Source organism: Drosophila guanche, unplaced genomic scaffold, assembly GCF_900245975.1.
Source record: "Drosophila guanche unplaced genomic scaffold, DGUA_6, whole genome shotgun sequence".
NCBI lineage: Eukaryota > Metazoa > Arthropoda > Insecta > Diptera > Drosophilidae > Drosophila > Drosophila guanche.
In genome coordinates, this window is record NW_022995749.1 from 5,384,734 (window position 1) to 5,402,533 (window position 17,800).

The 17,800-nt window shown below is 42.6% G+C and overlaps 4 protein-coding genes across 7 annotated transcripts; 2 read left to right on the forward strand and 2 right to left on the reverse strand.

Annotated features, from left to right (window-relative positions):
- Positions 1–503: 503 nt before the first annotated feature.
- On the forward strand, positions 504–6,368 carry LOC117585100 (annexin B9). Of its 4 annotated transcripts, none has more exons than XM_034274377.1 (5): positions 504–583; positions 2,712–2,766; positions 3,329–4,037; positions 4,102–4,283; positions 6,200–6,368. In XM_034274377.1, the coding sequence occupies exons 2-5, from the start codon at positions 2,737–2,739 to the stop codon at positions 6,251–6,253; spliced, it is 975 nt and encodes a 324-aa protein (XP_034130268.1). In that variant the 5' UTR covers positions 504–583; positions 2,712–2,736; the 3' UTR covers positions 6,254–6,368. The 4 variants fall into 4 exon arrangements, with proteins under 4 accessions (XP_034130268.1, XP_034130267.1, XP_034130266.1 ...); XM_034274376.1 differs by lacking the exon at positions 6,200–6,368 and adding an exon at positions 5,707–5,930; XM_034274375.1 differs by lacking the exon at positions 6,200–6,368 and adding an exon at positions 4,618–4,699.
- LOC117585099 (uridine 5'-monophosphate synthase) lies at positions 6,230–8,657 on the reverse strand. The gene is made up of 3 exons (XM_034274374.1): positions 8,423–8,657; positions 7,838–8,354; positions 6,230–7,359 (listed from the first exon to the last, which is right to left on the reverse strand). Exons 1-3 carry the CDS (start codon positions 8,573–8,575, stop codon positions 6,551–6,553), a joined length of 1,479 nt encoding a protein of 492 aa, XP_034130265.1. The 5' UTR covers positions 8,576–8,657; the 3' UTR covers positions 6,230–6,550.
- Positions 8,658–9,458: 801 nt separating this feature from the next.
- Positions 9,459–11,595, forward strand: LOC117585101 (doublesex- and mab-3-related transcription factor A2). Its single transcript, XM_034274380.1, has 3 exons — positions 9,459–9,880; positions 10,832–11,332; positions 11,389–11,595. Exons 1-3 carry the CDS (start codon positions 9,617–9,619, stop codon positions 11,593–11,595), a joined length of 972 nt encoding a protein of 323 aa, XP_034130271.1. The 5' UTR covers positions 9,459–9,616.
- Positions 11,408–16,694, reverse strand: LOC117585102 (hematopoietically-expressed homeobox protein Hhex). The gene is made up of 2 exons (XM_034274381.1): positions 16,110–16,694; positions 11,408–12,185 (listed from the first exon to the last, which is right to left on the reverse strand). Exons 1-2 carry the CDS (start codon positions 16,582–16,584, stop codon positions 11,698–11,700), a joined length of 963 nt encoding a protein of 320 aa, XP_034130272.1. The 5' UTR covers positions 16,585–16,694; the 3' UTR covers positions 11,408–11,697.
- Between the last annotated feature and the right edge of the window lie 1,106 nt (positions 16,695–17,800).

Below are 17,800 nucleotides of genomic sequence, written 5' to 3' on the forward strand. Positions count from 1 at the left end.
ACCCAATTAATTAATTATGAACACAAATTACTCATAATCTCAATAAATTTTCCCCCGTGGCGTCATTACGTTGTAAACATCATTGTTATATTAAGATTCACGTCATGGTCATTACCTCAGCAGCTTCCGTTGATCTGGTGATTCACGCAGATACTCGTATTTGTCTAGAGCGTAGGAGAGCACGATTTTCCAATCTAGCGAGATCTGCAAAGACAGCTTTACACATATTTCAAAAAGCTTTACAATGCTGTTAATTGAGATGAATATGTGGAATATGTGTGGAATATAATTGAATCTACTCTCATGTCAAAACCAGTGCAAAATCTAATATTTTCAATTCATTTGAGCGATGGCCCATCAGACGCCAACTCACCAATACCCCAATACTCCCTCTCTCATTCTCGCTCTCTCTTTTGGATCTCATGCACCGGCTTTTGCACTTCCAATGATTTCAATGGAAACGGCAGCGGCCCCACATTTACATAGAGAGAGCAAAAGAGAGCCCCACATATAAAAGTGACGACCGCGAGCGCCAACTGATTCAGTATTTTTTTCTCTCGCCTACAGTTCGCTTCGAAAACTTGTACGTTAAAAATATCACTGGTAAACTTTTGTGTGTGGAATTTCTCTCCTATAGATTGCCCATTTTGTTTGTACTCCGCTGTGTCCCGCCATTCGTATTGTCCAACCACAAACAAGACTCAAGTGCAAAAACAAACGAAAAGTGCAAAAGAAAGTGTATGATTTCGTATGCCAAGGGCATTGCTATATAATTACTATAATTCTGGGTGCGGTATCAAAGGAATTTATCTAGAGAACACACTTGTACGTGGCCACAACCTTGGGAGAGAGAGATGAAATCTCACAGTTATTTACTTGTCCATTGAATTTGCGCCGCCCCATTCAACTACAGTCCGATAAAAGGAGAGAAAAAAAACACACAGTTAATTTGCTAGCCAAAGATGACATCATCAAATGGTGGGGGTCGGTCTCTCTCACTCTCTAACGCTTTGTGCTGTGTTTTGCTCTCCTCTCCCAGCCGCAGACGCGTGTGACTTTCAGTTCATCATCTCGTTTCAATTTTACAGTTACGAAGAACACATTTCCAATTGAGTTCTTTGGAAATTAAAAGAGACCTGTGGTTTATCCGATCTCTCTCTTAATTCAATCAACTTCAATTGAACACCCAGGAAGCTTCCCCACTACAGTTTGACACATTTGTGCAAGTGCACTAGAGACTTCCAGTACATAGTCGTGGCATTAGTCATATCGCATCGGATGTTGTCAAGTCACATTCCATCGCATGCAATTTTAGGTCGAGCAATTATACAGGTGTGCCCAATCAAGGTTTACTACCTTAACGAATAAATTACTCAAAATATAGTCAGAAGATAAATTCAAAGTACAGTCCGCCCAAGAGTTGACTCTAAAGAAGTTGTTAAAAGTCGAAAAAGATTTTGTATATGAAATTATTCACACACTTTGAAACAAGTCACGAGCTAAACTATTTCCACAGCTCTCTTTATAGGCCTCTTTTCAGTAGTTTTTTCTCTCTGCTCGACTCAAAAGTTGACTCCCATCTGAAGCTGCTCATTGACGTCACAGATCTCACGAGGCTATGATTCATTTTGAATGATCATTTAGAGGCTAATTATAGAACAACGTCATGAATGACTGAGTGGATGGATGTGTAATACATCCCCCAAATGAAGAGCATTCAAGTGGTCGTCTGTTGGTTTTCCAGTTCTTCCAACGCTACCAAAATTTGTTTGCCAGAAAGAACAATAATTTATGTGTCTAAAACAGATGCATGTACAATCCAGAACAACCGGTTCCAGCAACAATATCTTATGGCTGGTGCCCAAGAAAATTGTTGTTTGTTTATAGCTCTATAGCTTTCGGCCCACAGTGGCGTTGTTGTTGATGGTTTTGGCCTGCTTTGGGGTACGGCTTTGGGTATGCCGCCACGTCTTTGCTTTTTTTTCTTCAATGTTTTATTTCTGTTGAATCTTTTGTTGACTTTCTACTTTGGCACAACATAGGAATAAGTATTTCTGGAGCTATGTACATGTGCCGAGCCTTAGTTCAAAAATACCATTTATTATAAAGTTATTTGGCACTATTGATTTTCCGGCTTATATCAGCTCAAAGTGCCCAGATAGTGTCCCAGTTGACAACCCAACTGGTTATGCTAGCGGTGTGTGTTGGGCATGGTTTGTTGGTTGGTAGGCAGCATTTTCCTGAAGCTTTCTCTCCCAGGTGTCATGTCCGCAATGTGTTCCACAGCAGAACGGTATGAATGAGCTCATCCGTTTATAAGGCCATTTCGTGTGGGTTTCTCACTGTGCTCTTGCAGCCATCACGAAACAACAGACTTGTACAAACGCATTTAGTTATCAGACAAGCCCCAAGTCCCCATTTCCCTAACAACCGAACCAGTGAAAACTTTCACTTTCCTTTCCCTGTTCGTTGAACTCGCTGCGAGCTAGAAAAAAACATCAGACACTTTTGGGTTAGGTAAAATCAATGGGGAAAAATGTTTGAGCCAAGCGTACGCCAAGCGGCGTATGCGTACTGTTCCCCTCTCTACGATGATGTCATAGGGCAGGGCCCGGGTCTGGAACTGGGACAGGTTCATTAGCTCTCACGATTTTGTGTTCTTGTACACATTAAACATTTAATAATTATGCTTTATTACATTCCATTTACAGATTTTCAACAAACAATCAAATCAAAATGAGTTCCGCAGAGTACTACCCATTCAAGGTGAGTTGAGCGTGGATCTTAAATCTTAGTTATTGTTAGATAAATCATTAGAGAATTCGTAGAAGTTTTAAATCCAAAGTCCAAGTTTTTCCTTTAATCTACAAACTTTTAAATCCCGACCTGAATCAGGTGATAACCAATTATCTGTAATTTACTGAGCCAATACACGCTAATTAAACTGTATAGAGTACTCGAGTATTCGAGATAATTTACTGAAAAACAAGCACTGACAGATACAGATAGGACAGCCAGAGTTCGTTCCCTATCTATGTATTTCTTTTTGATAAGAGCTTGTCAGCAGTGCCAAAAAAAAAGACAAAAAGACCGCAGAGTATGTACAATACAATGCAACATTAGCATAACAAAAGGAATAAGGCAAATAATGGCATATAGTATATATTCTTAGAAAATTGTTCTGCTTAATGCTGAGTCAGAGAGCAAAACCTTTACGGGTACTACGTGCCTCACATAGAGAATAAACGCAATTGTTCCCTTCCCTCTGTGCTGTTGTATTACTCAGACTTGTTACTCACTCTTTACCTTTTGGTTTATGTTTCTGTAGTGCACACCCACTGTCTACCCGGCGGATCCCTTCGATCCCGTTGAGGATGCTGCCATTCTGCGCAAGGCCATGAAGGGTTTTGGCACTGATGAGAAGGCCATTATTGAGATCCTCGCCCGTCGCGGCATTGTGCAGCGTCTGGAGATTGCAGAGGCCTTTAAGACCGCGTACGGCAAGGATCTGATTTCGGACCTCAAGTCGGAGCTGGGCGGCAAGTTCGAGGATGTGATTGTGGCGCTGATGACACCGCTGCCACAGTTCTATGCCAAGGAGCTGAACGACGCCATCTCTGGCTTGGGCACCGATGAGGAGGCCATCATTGAGATCCTCTGCACCCTGTCCAACTATGGCATCAAGACCATTGCCCAGTTCTACGAGCAGAGCTTTGGCAAGCCCCTGGAGTCGGACCTGAAGGGCGACACCAGCGGACACTTCAAGCGCCTCTGTGTGTCCCTCGTCCAGGGCAATCGTGACGAGAACCAGGGCGTCGATGAGGCTGCGGCCATCGCCGATGCTCAGGCTCTGCACGACGCCGGCGAGGGACAGTGGGGCACTGATGAGTCCACCTTCAACTCGATCCTCATCACCCGCTCGTACCAGCAGCTGCGTCAGATCTTCCTCGAATACGAGAATTTGTCCGGCAACGATATCGAGAAGGCCATCAAGCGGGAGTTCAGTGGCTCAGTGGAGAAGGGTTTCCTTGCCATTGGTGCGTATTTTGTTAGACTCTTGACTGTTTGAATTCTTTATTAATGTTGCCATTCTGTCCATAGTCAAGTGCTGCAAGTCCAAGATCGATTACTTCTCGGAGCGCCTGCACGATTCCATGGCTGGCATGGGCACCAAGGACAAGACGCTGATTCGCATCGTTGTCAGCCGCTCGGAGATCGATCTGGGTGACATTAAAGAGGCATTCCAGAACAAGTACGGCAAGAGCCTGGAGTCGTGGATCAAGGTAAATACCGAAGTTTATTATGCCTTTAAACTAACTCATTTAATTGTGTCGAGCACGATATTTAACACCCCATTTAATGCGTTACTATCAAAGAGATATTATAAACAATCCGTCCATCACTTAGCTGCCTTTTGCGTGCTGTTTTACTCTTTTTTTTTTATCAATTCAAAACCCCTCATAAAACCATTTTGCGAAATATGTACAAAATTATTCTGTTGAATCTCTTTTTATCCAAATGCTTTCCCGCAATGCCATAACTTTCCACTAAACATGTTTCTAATTCATTTGTGTGCATAAAAAAAACATTAAAACCTGGCAAATTCTATATTTTTAGGGCGACACATCTGGCGATTATAAGCGTGCCCTATTGGCCATTGTTGGATTCTAGAAAAAAAAGAAACCCCCAACCAAAAATCAGAAATCAAGCTCCAACAAATACCTTTTTCACTGTCGTCTGTTCCATGCCTTAAGCTTATCTATCTACTAAATACACTTAATAGAATGTACAAAATGAAAGAGAGAGATTTCAGATATATCGAATAGTTGACTCTTTTGTGTAGATTTTATACTGGAACTTGATTTTTTTCAAAGATGAAGACGACTAATGTGCATTGCATTTAAGGCCCGACAGAATCAGTTTTAGAATCGAACTCAGATCTACCGTCTCTCGCATCATGTTAATTATTATACATAAACTATGCACGAAACATGCACATAATTTTATCTTTATACATATATATACATATATATAACATTTGACTATGTTTTATGCTATGGTTTTGTTTTTTGTTTCTCGAGTCTCATTTGCTATTTAATTCGTTAAATAAAAAACGCAACAAAATAAAACGAACAAAAAAAAAAACGTTGAAAAAAAATATATAAAATTCAACTTGAGTTTCTGTTAGCTGCAGCACTGCTTGTCCTGTCACTTACAGCTCTCTGTTAGTCGCTTAACACGTATCATTAACTTGGGCAGTGGTTTTTCAAGGCATATAGAATGTGATTTTGTGTGTGTGGAAGAAGAATTGGCTATTAAGCATTTATATATATTTCTGATTAGTAAAACATACTTAAAATTCGAATTAAAAGTGAGCTCAATTCGTGCACACTGCTTGCGTTGCTGGAAGCTTATGTTAATTGACACTGCTTACTGGCATGTCAGTTACATGTCATGTAGACATCAGATACATGTTGCTGAACCACTTGCTTAGTGCTTAAGCAGCGCAGTTATTTATCCCTCTCAGATCATGAATATATATGCTAATTCCACCACAAATTATTTTACACAATTTTAACCCCATAACCTTATCCGACAAAGACTTACTTGTGGCTTAAAGGCCAAGTCTTAAGTAATGTATACAAAATAAAATGCTCTGATATTTGCTCTTTTCACGCTTCTATCTTTCCTGCAACACAATCACAGGAGGATGCTGAGACCGATATTGGATATGTGCTAGTCACACTAGCGGCTTGGTAGAGCGGATCCAGCCAGCATACAGATATATACATGCAGATTTAAACCCTCCCCCACCCAACTGCTAAAATAGAAAATGCCAAAAAAAAACAGAACAAAAAAATGTTGCATTTTGAAGAAAAAAAAAAGAATGAAATTAATTATGTAGTTCTCTAATTCCAATTGTAATTCTACAAGAAAAACGACCTTAGTATTTCCTCTGTGCAATCTAACGTCTAACGTATCGTCTCTTACTCGATTATACTGATTTTTTACGTGTGTTTTATTTTGTATACATGTGTTTCTTTTTTGTGAAATAATTCAGCATTGTACTTGGTATATATTATATATATATATAGTTTTGTGCTTGTGCTATTAACAACAATAAAGTTTGCTTAGTTCGATGGCAAAACTAACTACGTAAAATTCAACAATGTTCTCCTACTCTCGATTTCATTTACAGGATGATATTTCCGGCGACTATAGCTACGTATTGCAGTGTCTGGCTTCCTACTAGGAATCAGATAATAATTATTATTGTTATCATTTCACACATACACATCGATTGTTGTAACTTTATCTTCTATTTGTTGTGACTCTTAGCTTAACATTGGATACGTTTTTTCTCTGTTTTGAAAATTCTTATCTAGAGTTCAAATCAATTCATATAAATGCATTTTAAAATCATGAAACGAATTTGTCTTTTTGTTGTGCTTAAACTTAGTTTTAACCAAAACCGAATGTAGGTGGGAAAAAAATTTCTAATCAAATTCAAATACGGAATGCTGGGATGGGGTTAGCCTCTCTGTGCCTTCTACTTGGCCACGCGATCCTTGTATGCCGCCCACAGGCGATCGCGGTAAGTCTGAGCCGCCTGCTCCACATTGGTTGCCTGTAGAATGCCGCGTCCCACCACACCAATGTCGGCGCCACGCTCCTGAACCACATGTTCGGGCGTCTGGTACTGCTGTCCCAGCTTGTCCACACTCTCGTCAATCTTCACGCCGGGCGTCAGCTGTAGCAGTCCGGGAAAGGCGAACGTCTTGGAAGATTGGCAAACCACGCCGGCCACAAAGTCCACGTCAGCACCTTCGGTGGCTATCTTGTTGCTGTTCTCTTTGTACTTGTCATCGATGAGATTGCCACTGGCCGACATCTCGGCTAGGAGAAAGACTCCACGTTCCTTGCTGGCGTCAGGGCCCAGAGCCGCCTTCAAGCCTTGCAGAATGCTGCGACCAGGCAACGTGTGAGCTGTGACCAAATCCGCCCAGCTGGAGATCTTGTAGATGCCCTTGGCGTACTGCAGAGAAACGGTGTTGCCAATGTCCGCAAACTTGCGATCCTCCATCAGCAGGAAGTTGTGGCGCTTGGCCAGCGACTGCAGGTTGGTGATGAAGCCCTCGCTAAAGTCCTCGACAATGTCCACGTGCGTCTTCAGCAGGCAGATGTAGGGGCCGCACTTGTCGGCCACATTCAGGATGTCATCGGCCTTGTTCAGATCGGCGGCCAGGCAGAGGTTCGTTTGCTTGCTGGCCATCAGGTTGAAGAGCCGCTTGGCCAAAGCACTCTTGGCCAAATTGGCGCGACTCTCGTAGGTCAGTTTGGTGCGCTGCAAGTCATTGGCTGCGGAAGAAACAGAAAACCGTTTGAGTATTTTTAGTATCAGCAGAGAGATTGCCTTTGCCTCTGCCTTTAAATAGATTCAATTGGAGAGGGTATTTGGCACTCGTTTAGCTGATAAGCTCGTGACATAATTCATTGAACGCTTTCTGCCATCACGTGCCCGGCTTTGATTAGCCTCAAACTTGATCTTCCAGCGCTCTACTGGAGGCAGTCTGGAAACCAGTTGGGGAATCGCTTTTACGGCGGGCTGTATAACAAAAATATTCATATCAAAGGGAAAATAAAAGCTAATTTAGCCGGTGGTTTATGGCTCGTCCCTAATTGAATCAGACAGACCCAACGGGGACTCGTGGCATGGGACAATCAAAGTTCATTGGGGCCCGACTAGACCGAACATGCGCGAGTTTCATGGATTTCATTATCTGTACCAAATCTGCGGCGGGGCTTTGGGGGAAGCTAAAATACAAAGCATACACACCTCCGACAACATCGGGCTTATCACCACCCACGAATGTGCCATCGCTGTTAATCTGGACGGCGGCAATGTACTTGGCCACCGCGTCAACCGTCGACTTTTCGATGCGTCCCGCCACATGAAGTGTGTTCAGCAGGAAGGACAGCGTAAAGAGGGAATGCATCTTGACGCCGTGCTTGGCAATGTTGGCCACTCCACCTTGCTCCCGATCCACCACCACAACGGCGTCGGTTACCACAATGCCCTCACTCTGCAGATCACGCACTGTTTCCAGGATGCTGGAGCCCGATGTGACCACATCCTCGACAATCAAACAGGTGTCCCCTGCATTGAAGATGCCCTCGACGAGCTTCTTGGTGCCGTACGCTTTGGCCTCCTTCCGGCGCACCAGCATGGGCGTGCCCTGCTGCAGGGAGACGATCGTGGCCAGGGGCAGAGCCGTATAGGGCACACCGCACACATGTTTTGCGGTCAATTTCACCTCCTTGATGTGCTCCACCAGCAAATCCGAGACGGTTTGCTAGGGGCATTAGGTAGAGACATTAAAGACGATATCACGTCAACTGCCACACACGCACAAACACTCACCATCACATCCGGATAGCTGACAATTACACGTAGATCAAAGTAAACCGGCGAATTGATTCCCACCTTCATCTTGAAGTCACCGAATTTGAACGCATTGATCTCAAACAGCTTGAGCGCGAGCGCCTTCATTTTATCGGACCCCTGTGCAACCATTTTCAGCGGCTGTCTGTATTATCTTAGTTACTTGGTTTAGTTTATTTGGTTTACTTTTTGGGGTACACGTGCTAGCCAGTGTGACCTCGGAAATAGTCAGACCAAAAATATACCTACTCATTTTAAAAATATACCGCGAATATACCGTAGTCTTAAGTCATATTCCTCGATTTCGATGTTCTATTTGATATTACTAGCTTCCAAAGACTTTTATCCGTTTAAAGGATCAATTTGACGTATTTTAAATACTAATTTTTATTGGTTTGTTTACCTTATTACCTTATATTTTACAAATTTGTATTTGAACTTTTCATTAAAATCGCCCTTCTGGAAGCAAGGGAGCTGTCTACAGTATGTAAATGTATGTAAATTATTAAAAGGCACAAGTATATTAACTGATAACATTGAATATTTTGAAAAATGGCGCGCACAACAAAAGTGATAAAGAAATTCTATTGTTTAGCTTAAAACTGCTAAATTGGCTTGTAAATATCGGTCTTATCGATTTTTTCGGCACGCTATCGTTTGGAGTAAGACCATCATTTGAGCTTAGAGGAATGCTCTGGTATTTTATTTGAACTTTTTTGGCGCCTATTTGAATAAAAATTAAGTTATAATCAGATGGTACGTTTAAAGTGTGTTTGCTTCAAAAGGCTTCCTGCTATAACTATTCAATGCAAGCTAAATAATATTTTGTTCTCACAATGGGCAGTGTCAATATCTCTGAATGTTTGCTCCTCCCACAACACCCCCTTCCAGAGTCTTGTGGGTGGAGTCCGAATGTCAAGCAACCACCAATCGAATCAAACAAAACTTGGCAAATCCTCGCAACGCTAAAGCGCCTGCGTAAGTCAACAAAGCTTCAGCATCAACTTGGCTTTGAAACAATTCCAAATCCTGGTTCCAAGTGTTTCCAAAATTTAGTTTCTTTTTCGCTAGCCCCCAACAAAGCCACAAAATATCTCTCTAGCTCGACGCCGCTGCAACTTCTTTGGTCAATTGTCTGTTTTAATTGAATCTTTTCCACGGCTACGCTACGCCATGGCCAGTGTCAGTGATGATTCCATACAAAGTGAGGTGCCCAGCAAGCGTTCTCGTTTGGCTGGCTCCAGCGCCAAAAGCCTCAAATTAGTTGAGTCCCAGCAGGGTCCGAAGGTCGCGAATCGAGTGCCCAAATGTGCACGCTGTCGTAATCATGGCATTATCTCGGAGCTGAGGGGACACAAGAAGCTCTGCACCTACAAGAACTGCAAATGTGCCAAGTGTGTACTGATCTTTGAGCGTCAGCGCATTATGGCGGCACAGGTAAGCCAATCCGGAAGGGGATAAAGCTGGATTGGAGCATGACTATCATCAGTTCAAGAAATTTGCATACCTTCAATATTGCAGATCAAAGTTATTCCAAATTTCCAATTCCAACTTCAACGTTTTAAATAATTCTGTTAGGAGCAGAACCACGCCCACTAACTGCTTAACAAATAACACTATTAACGTTCTATAAGCGCTCTCTCGAAGCTCTGTATACGTTATCGACATCTCCATGCTAGCTTACCCATGCCATAGGATCGGCAATGCAGTCCACATATGAGAAGCGCAAGCAAAACTGCTTGCAATTTGATTTGAATCAAAGAACCTGCTATGTTGGGATTTAATTCATGTTATTATTCAACCGGAATAATTCTTCGGCCATTTGGGCGATAAAAACTAACAGATTCTATTAACTAAAATTCCTCAAACTAAAATATTTATTTAACAAATTACAATTAAATTCAATCAGTCATTGCCACTGAATTCAGTTGTTGGCTGGAAAATAATTACTTCTACACTCTTCATATTGTCTTTATATTAAATGCTAGCCATTGCTCTAATTTGAAACACAAATACCCGATAGGCAGAAACCACCCAACCCAGCCCAACACAAACAACCAATGAAATGGAATACGTTGAACAGATTTAGTCAGAAAATAAAACCAGTTCTGGTTCTATTCTGACGATTGGTGCTGCCGCTGATGATGATGGAAAGTTGTCAAGGCGTAAGGAACAAATCGAGCAAAATATCCGCTTACCAAAACTGTTTGCACAAGTGTGGCCTGGTCTCGCATTTCATTAGGGTAGCGGGAAGGGGGAGCATTTGGATGTGCGATACCCCAAGGAATTGCTGTGGCTTTTGTTTGTAGTAAAGTCAAATAGAAGCAGTCAGAGAGAGGAAGATGTTCACTTGTCGCATATTAATTTCAATTGTTTGATGGCATTCAGGTCGCCCTGAAGCGCCAGCAGGCGGTGGAGGATGCGATTGCCATGCGTTTGGTGGCAAACAAAACGGGACGCTCCATCGATGCACTGCCGCCGGGCAATATCTTTGGTTTGACCGTCACGCAGCCAAGTTCCCCCCGACAACTTAAGGAAGCTGAACAGCTGGAGAAGCAGTCCATGACAGAGGAGAGACAGCAGCAGCAGCAGGAGGAGCTTTCTGAGCCTCCGGCAGTTGCCCAAGATTTGAGCGCCACCCGACGGGAGAATGTCTCACAGACGGCCATCGATATGCTGGCGCAGCTTTTTCCCCAACGGAAACGATCTGTTCTGGAGTTGGTGCTGAAACGCTGCGATCTCGATTTGATACGCGCCATAGAGAATGTCTCACCAGGGGCAGCGGCGGCGCCCATGGATATCGCCAAATCACAGGAGACTCCCATGCCAAGCCTACAACTGGCGATGCCACAAAGAAGCAGCGCCTTCAGGCCAGTCATAGCGGAACAGGTGAGTGTTTTAAAGCAGGAAGTGAAGAGTAGTCTAAAGCTGCTGCCTCCCTGCAGTACACAAACAAACCGCTGATGGAACTGAAGCCTCCCAGTGCCGCTTTTGGGAGCAACCCGTCGGCAGCAGCTGCGGCTGCCATTTGTGCCTACCCCAAGTGGTTTGTGCCGCTCTCCTTTCCGGTGACCATGGGCCATCTCTCGAATCTGGCACCGCGCTGCACACTGCCAAATTGCGCCTGCCTCGACAGCTATCAGTTTCACTAGGATTGGAATTCCATTATTATAATTGAAATAAATGTATTTAATCTAAACTATGACTAAAAACTATCTTATGAGTAAGGTACCCCCCTTGACAATCCACTAGCTTTACTTTCCCACTGGCTCGGCTAATGGTTCCGCCGGCTCCTCCTCATCGTCGTCCTCATCATCCTCCGACAGATACATGCGATCCTCCTCATCGCTCTGCTGTCCGCTGCCACGGCTGCTTAGAGTCAGTGCTGTGCCGTAGGTGGAGCCACTGCTGCTGTTGGAACTGGGCGCAGTTGAGCTGGGTCCAGCCACCGTCGATCCACTGCGCTTCGTGAGATTTGCACGCCGCCACTTGGCTCGACGATTCTGGAACCACGTCTTCACCTGGCGGTCCGTTAGCTTCAGCTGCAGCGCCAGATGGCGGCGCTCCTCGGGCGACAAATACTTGGAGCTGGCAAAGCGGCCCTCGAGATTTTTCGTTTGTTGCGACGTGAAGCGGATCTGGCCGCCCTTGCGCTTCACGCCGAAATTGGACATGTAAAAGCTGGCCGCCGGATAGGCATTGCAGTAGAGAGCGGCTGCAGTGGAGGCCGGATTGGGAAAGCCTGTGAAGAGAGAGAGAAAGAAAGGAGAAAAGGAACAGTTTAGTTGGAGTTATTAAAAAAATATGCAAAGTAAGAGAGTGATTTTGTATGCGAGAGAGAGAGAGGAGACAGAGGAGTAGAATGAAGATTTTGGGTGTTTGTTTTTCAATGGCTACAGAGGGATTATTTCTGAGAATAGCTGAGGTAAAGTTCCAGATAAGTACAAAGTAAGTATCTGTCCTGTTTCTGGCTTCCACTTTCCATAAAAAATAGAGAGAGAGAGAGAGAGAGAGAGAGAGTGGAGAAAAGTAACGGTTTGGTTGGCGTCATGATGAAATTATAAAAGGTGAGAGAGCGCTTTGGCGACGAAAGCAGGCAGAGAAATATATATGGAGGAGGTACATAAGAGAAGAATAACTGAAAATAACTGAGGAATAATAACTGGAATAGCTGGAACTGGAATAGCTGTGCTTAAGTTCCATATAAGTACAAGGTAAAGTACCTGTCCTGTTTCTGGATACTACTTTATACACAAACTCTTTACAACTCCACAAAGATCTTTCTAATATTTAAATCCTTATTAATATCAACATTTATCTGTTAATAAAGTCATTTCATAATTTTATCTAATATTTTATGGATATTATTCTCATAATAATTCACACAGAAAGTTATTTTCTACACACATTCCCTTTCCATGCCGAAATTCCTCATTACCCTTTGCTGGAACTCCAACTATTTCTGCAACTAAATGTGACACTTGGAAACAACAATTTCTAGACAGTTCTTTTAATTTCACATGCAAACACTATCTTTTAGATATAAATTGGAATACTCATTCAGTTTCGATTGGTTACTGCAATTGCTCCGATTCATTCCCATTATCTAGCTGCGTCCCACTCTGTCGTACAGCTCTCTTTTATCAGACAGTAATCAGACAACAACTATTCCAAGTTATACATGTGTATTGGATTGGGAGTGTGTATATCAGTATTGCGGGGGCATACTCGTATGTCACCGCCCACTTGTAAGTGGGCTGAAAAAACTTGGACGCCATTGCGAAATTAATGAAATCAGAAGTTGAGTGGGTATTCGGGCTGCCAGGGGCAATTGAGCGGAATCTATTGCTGGTAATTGAGGTTCGGCTACCGGCTCCCGACACCCGACAAGCAATCCGATTGTACGAGTACTTCGTGTATGGCGGTGCTCCCCACTCGAATGCGACTGATAACGCGCCGTGCTCTCTCTCGTTCCCCCCTCTCTCTCTATCTGCTGTTGACGTAACGGAAATTCGCACTTGTCAAAAGATTTAAATTGCGCTCATTCAATAATTCTGATCTAATCTGATATTTTGGGACTCAATTACCTCATCACATAGCCCTAGACACGTATCAAAGATAGGACCTACCATCTAGTGTATGCCTGCTCCTATATATTGTGCCAATATATTTGTAGAAATTGTAGAAAGTGTCATAAAAACAAATAGCGCTCATAATTTAAATCATTACAAGTACGCTTATTAACGTTTATTTTTTTATTAAGTGGCGTATACCCGCGATAAGCTCCGTGCCGTCTGCCATCTGCCCCTTCTAAAAAAAGATCTACACATATCCCCGTAGTCGGTTTGCTTTTTAAATAGTTGAAAATTGAATTTGTTATTATTTTATAATGTGTATGGTCAAAAAAACCAAATCATATCAAGCACTTGTCGTGCCATATGCCCATAACCCTTCCTGCAATCCGTCCATCGACAACAGACGACGGAGCTTATCGAAATCAAATGGCAATTGTCGCCACAAGATGATGGACAGCGCCTATTAATCGCCTCTAATAGCATTTTTCGTTTAGATAAGCCAACACAAATCGGAAATCAAAATGGGCATTTGAGTGGAGAGGCCGCAATGCAGAGGCAAAATTGGTCAAACCTCACTAAGCAATGCTCTATCGTGTCGGAAGGTATCAAGTTTCAAAGGGTAATACAATTTAGTACAGATATTTGATTTATATAAAAGATGAGAGCTTTAAAAAGAAGAAGAGATCCACTAGGAAAGATATGGCAACATAAAATTGGCAACTCCATAAATCAGGAATAATATAAAAGTAGTCCAAAGATATTGCATCATTAAGTGCTATTAGATAGCAAGACATTTTCCAAGTGATTCAGTTTAATATAACAAAGAAATTAAATGATTCAGAGACTGTTACTTATTAATTCTGTATTTTATATGTGTCCTCAACCCTAGTCATTTCACACAAAAACTACAAACAATCAGGGGGACTTTTTGTACACCAAACTTGTTTCATTTCTTCCCATAACTGCCAGCACATTTCACTACATAAATCCTTAATCTTAGTTAAGACCTCACCTTTTATTTATTTAAATTCTAGAGAGGCTTGCCAATGAATGACTGAATTCAAACACATCCATTTAACCAACATCACAATACTCCTAATCCCACAAAGACAGTCCCCAAAACTGTCACTTGGATTCCCAACAATGACATATACCCCAAATAGAAATGCATTGCTCTTACGGTTCTGATCGGCTCTCACCTCAATTTCAAATATTTGTCATTTTGATAAGGCAGCCGAAAAAATATTTCGAATGTTTGTGCAGAGTTAGGGGAAGAATTAGGGCGGCGACTTTATCAGTCGTCCCACTGTTTCAGACTGAGTTCTATAGGGTAGAGATGGGTGTGGGTGGTTCTACCGTTACATTGCAACTGAGAATGCAAGCTGGGGGGAGTCTGATGAGATTTCAAGTGGCATTGGCGCCAACACTTGACTTTGACAAACATCCAACAGGGCAGGGCACACACATTAATCATGTTTATGGCCCACATTTTGTGTGGGATCCGATCATCATTGTAATATTTTTTGGTAGATTGAACATTCAAGACTCTATTTAAATGAGTATTTTTATTAATTTTTAAACTAACTCCAACAAGGTCAATCAATTTCCATATGTCAGGGATTATGCCTCAAGTTCATTGAGTGTCCCAGGGGTTGCACTTTAATCCCTACTGCCGAATTCCGTGTGAAAGTTCAACAGAATATATGTGTTTGAAATTTCGTAGAACCCTACCCAAGTTTCCTCATTTAGTTGCCAAACTATTCATAATTTTGGGGTACACATTTGCTCATATCTTGATGGGATTAACATATCACTTGTTTATGAATGTATGTACTTATAAAGTTGCTACATTTATCAGCATGTTTAGCCTCTAATTGATAATTGTATCGCTCATTCATTCATGATATATAATGTGATACCGAGTTCCATGACTCATATCCGTTATTTCATAAATATCTATGACTGAATGCTAATATTGAGTGGATCCCAAAACCTTGGGTCCAATTTCTATAGTCGGAGGGAATTTTGTGCTACTAAGAGTCAACGATCAATTAGAATTTATGTACATACATATGACGGAATAAAGTTAAGGGAATACAAATTAAGCACAACCCGAATATGTCTAGTAAACCTTGAGAAATCTTGGGAACTTAAGTAATAAATATGTTTTCTCTTGTGTCAGTCTACCCATTATATTTGCAAGATCTTCAAGATCTGTAAGATGGATGAAAATCTTTCTACTTTACTTTCTTACTAGAGTAAGCCTTGTGAGCTCTTTAAAGTTTGTATAAAAAATCTATAGCCTATTAAGATACTCTGCCCATTCCATTTAGAAGATCTTGGATATTTTATTATATTTAAATTTAAATCCTCCCAGAACCTCAATATATCCATCTTTCTTTCTTTCAAATCGAAAATCTATTTACATATTTCCATATTCTGAATAATATTAAACAATACTTCTATTAATTATCTAATAGAACAACAAGTACAAATATTCCACAGCTATGCATTCTCTCTGTCTTTTTACCATATATTCCACAAATTTACCCTAACAATATATTAAATTAAAGACCCAACATTGCACTCACCTTCACAATCCATGGCAAACGGACTATATTGATCACAATAGCCCGTGGGTTGGGCGGCGGCTGCTGCGGCCACGGCTGCCGCCTGGAAGTGAGGCATAAAGAGCGAGGGATTCTTCTGTAGATTCAGCATTTGCTGGTAGAATAGCGAGGCGGGATCTGGATAGATGGGATTGAAACGCAGTGTCGTGGGCGACAGCACCTGACTGGACTCCAGATTCTTGAGTGCATATTGCGCGGCAACAGCCTCGCGGGATAGATCGTAGATTGATGCTGCTGCCGCAACGCTGGTTGGCGGCGAGGCAGTGGCCATGCTGGGTACAGCTGTTGCCACCACAGGACTGTGTGGCGAAGAGCGACGCGATTGCGTGCGATTTTTGGCACTTTCCGCAGCGGGACTGTGACCCCTACGCGTCTTATGATCCAAGATGTTGTCAATGGAGAAGGAAGATTTGCTTGACTTAGTGCCTATATCCATGATGAAGTAAAGTGTGAGTGGGATCCGTATTCCTATGGGGCACCGAACGATCAGAAGGTACGAAGCGAAGCGACTGCGTTGGCCGCAGGCGATGAACTAATTGATGAACAGTAGAAACCAGCAGCAGAAACCCAGGGCCCAATAAATTGTACTAAATCTGATTTCACAGAATATAATAGATTGTACATATAATGTTGTGCTAATGGGTAGATATCAATATTAACAATAATAGAGCGGTATGTAGATATGACACAAACACACGCAGAGAGAGAGAGAGAGAGAGAGAGACAGAGAAAACCGATATAGATAATGCTCGTGAGCGCGAGCTACCATCGGACTACCATGATAAGCGGCATAGTTGGTTGGTGGTTGAATGGTTGAAGGAGGTGCTCGCTCGGCGCTCCAATGGCTCGATGGCACTCCACTCGACTCCAATTCCCCAGCACAATTTCCAATTGCAGACAACGACGACAGCTACGACAACGGCCGAGATACCGTTACCCGCGCGGTCTCTGTATTGAGACCCTGTATACATCCAATCGGTGGGCGGCGATCCGATCCTAGCAGTCATATAAATCAAAGCGCCTCCATACCAACACACACACCCACCGCACACCCCGCGCAAACGCTGGCTGCAGACGGCCCACACACCTCTGTCAAATTGCGACCATTCCTGCGCGCGTCGGTGCGTTTGATCGAGTAATTGTTAATCACCCCGTTATCGGTTCGAGCTCCGGCTTTTTTTTCGTTTCTCTGCGTTTGTACTACTGTTGAATTGTTCTTTTGGTGTTTGCTTTGACTAATTGTTGTTGTAAACAAATTAAAATTACATACTTTTCACTCTCTTTTAAGTTGGCAGCCTCTCTTCGGTCGCAGGTACCAACGCTTTGATGGAGTAACTGTAAAGATCCTCTCTCTTAAGCGCGCGCTCTCTGTCTCTCTTCTGCATGCGTTTGTCTAACTGTTTTGGTCGGTGAGAGAATTCGGAATATTTGTGTTGTATTTTTTGGGGTGTAAGTGAAGTGGAGGTGTACCTCCTTATCAGCGCTGTACTCGTACTCGGGCTCTCCCCCTTAAAGCCTCCCAGATGATGGATTACTTTTGATTTCGGCATTTGCTTTGGCGATAAAAAAACAAACCAAAACTAACTGCCTCAACTCATATAAATGCTTCTAATTGTTGTTATTGCTGTTGATTCAACAGTTTCTACAGATAG